Source organism: Pundamilia nyererei, unplaced genomic scaffold (genome assembly GCF_000239375.1).
Source record: "Pundamilia nyererei isolate P.nyererei 1_Seehausen unplaced genomic scaffold, PunNye1.0 scaffold00508, whole genome shotgun sequence".
NCBI lineage: Eukaryota > Metazoa > Chordata > Actinopteri > Cichliformes > Cichlidae > Pundamilia > Pundamilia nyererei.
Window position 1 is genome coordinate 94,335 of NW_005187909.1, and position 1,907 is coordinate 96,241.

Here is a 1,907-nt window from a genome sequence, read left to right on the forward strand (position 1 = left end):
GACCAGTACTCCTACAAAAATAACAAAGTCTCTATTTCAGTCAGTATGTAAAATAATTTATTTTAAAAATTATTGTAAGCATGTTGTGAATATTAGCATAACTATATTTGTGAAAAGATAACATCAGTAATATCCAACGGATGTTATCACTGTTTTGTTTGCAATAAAATAGGAAATATCTCTCCATTAAATAATCCCTATGCCCAGTCACTGTTTTTAATCTATTTTACTTTTTACAGTTAAATACTTATCAAATCAATTCACTTGATCAAAATTGATAGCTGCATAAAACACAACATCAGCAGCTATACTGTTTAAGTGCATTTGTATTTCCAATACAGTACACTTACCATCACAACTGCATTCGGTTTATGACTATAATCTTTTTTGTTAACACAGGTCAACCTGATTTATCTGTGCAAGAGGAAGTAAAGGAGGGTGAGAATGTGTCTGCATCCTGCTCCGTGTTTCACTCCTGCCCCACATATCCACCTTCTTTCATCTGGAGTCACTTTGGAGAACAGCAAAATCAAACACAGCAGCTTCATGAAGGCCAGTGGAATTCAACATCTACTCTGACCTTTCGCCCAAACCGCTCTGATCACAACAAGCCTTTAAAATGCAGAGTAACATACCATCGAGGGCTGCACCTGGAAACATTTAAGATACTTCAAGTAAAATGTAAGTATACTGTATCAGTTTATACTAATAGCAGATAATTCTACCAGTGCAGATAATCAAATTCGGGTGAAACGGGTGAAAACGGGTGAAAACCCGTTTTTATCAGTTATGTGAAATTGCCAGAGCAAAGCCTTATCTTCCTCCAAAGGACCTAGAAAAACTTTTTCATGCCTTCATCACCTCTGGACTGGACTACTGCAATTCTCTCTATTTGGGTCTTCAACACTCATTTCTCCATTGCTTGCAGTTAGACCAAAATGCTGCTGCACGTCTTTTAGTGTTAGAATGTATGAAAATATCACTCCAGTTTTAGCAAATTTACACTGGCTCCCTGTCTAATATCATGTTGATTTTAAGATTCTTTCACTTACTTTTAAAGTTAAATGATATGGCGCCCAGTTATTTAAGCAAACTCCTCAACATGTATAACCCCAAAAGAGCACTGAGATCGTCTAGCCAGATGCTCTTACTACAGCCAAGGTCTCGATTTAAGCATAGAGGAGATCGGGCCTTCGCAGTTGCACTGCCTAGACTCTGGAATAATCTGCCAGATGATATTCGTACTTCAGAGTCTATTCAGTCTTTTTAAATTGTATCTTAAAACTCACTGTTTTAGCGTTGGCTTTTAATTCAAGTTTAGTTTGAGTAGCATCACGCTTGTTTTATGTTTGTTAATGCATTGTTTTTCTATTGTTTTCTCTTGTTCTTAATTAATTGTAAAACACTTTGTTGCTTTTAAATGTGATATAGGAATACATTTTGATTTGATTTAGATTTTAAAGCTTTAATTTAAAGGTTGAGTATAAGTCAGATGTAAATGAGGGAGAATCTGTACACCTGAAGTTCTCCAGTGATGCTAACAGGATATGATAAATCCCCACTAATTATATTTCTTGTCCTTAAAGCTGCCCCTGACATCAAGACTTCCTCAAAGTGCTCCTCTGAGAACGGCATCATAAAGTGTGACTGTATCGTAGAGTCCGAGCCTCCCAGCATGGTCTATTTTATTTTGGGTGACAGAGTCATGCAAAGCAGCAAAGCAGAGAAAAATGGCTCTGTTACTATTGAGACTCTGCAGACAGACTTTGGGTCTTTCAGGCGTGTGCAGTGCCTGGCAAACAACGTGGTGGGATATGACAACATCTTGCTCTCTTTACCTGTTAATGGTAAGAAAGACTTAGGATGCACTGATCTCTCTGTTTTTACATGACAAAAACACTCATTAT

At 37.0% G+C, this 1,907-nt stretch overlaps 1 protein-coding gene across 1 annotated transcript in view; it reads left to right on the plus strand.

Annotated features, from left to right (window-relative positions):
* The window catches only part of LOC102209921 (uncharacterized), a 3,661-nt gene extending 1,770 nt beyond the window's left edge, over positions 1-1,891 (plus strand). The window contains exons 2-4 of the mRNA XM_005754108.1: positions 7-43; positions 400-681; positions 1,587-1,891. Of these exons, the coding sequence (XP_005754165.1) occupies positions 7-43; positions 400-681; positions 1,587-1,891 (624 nt within the window). The remainder of the gene's footprint in view (positions 1-6; positions 44-399; positions 682-1,586) is intronic.
* Positions 1,892-1,907: the final 16 nt, after the last annotated feature.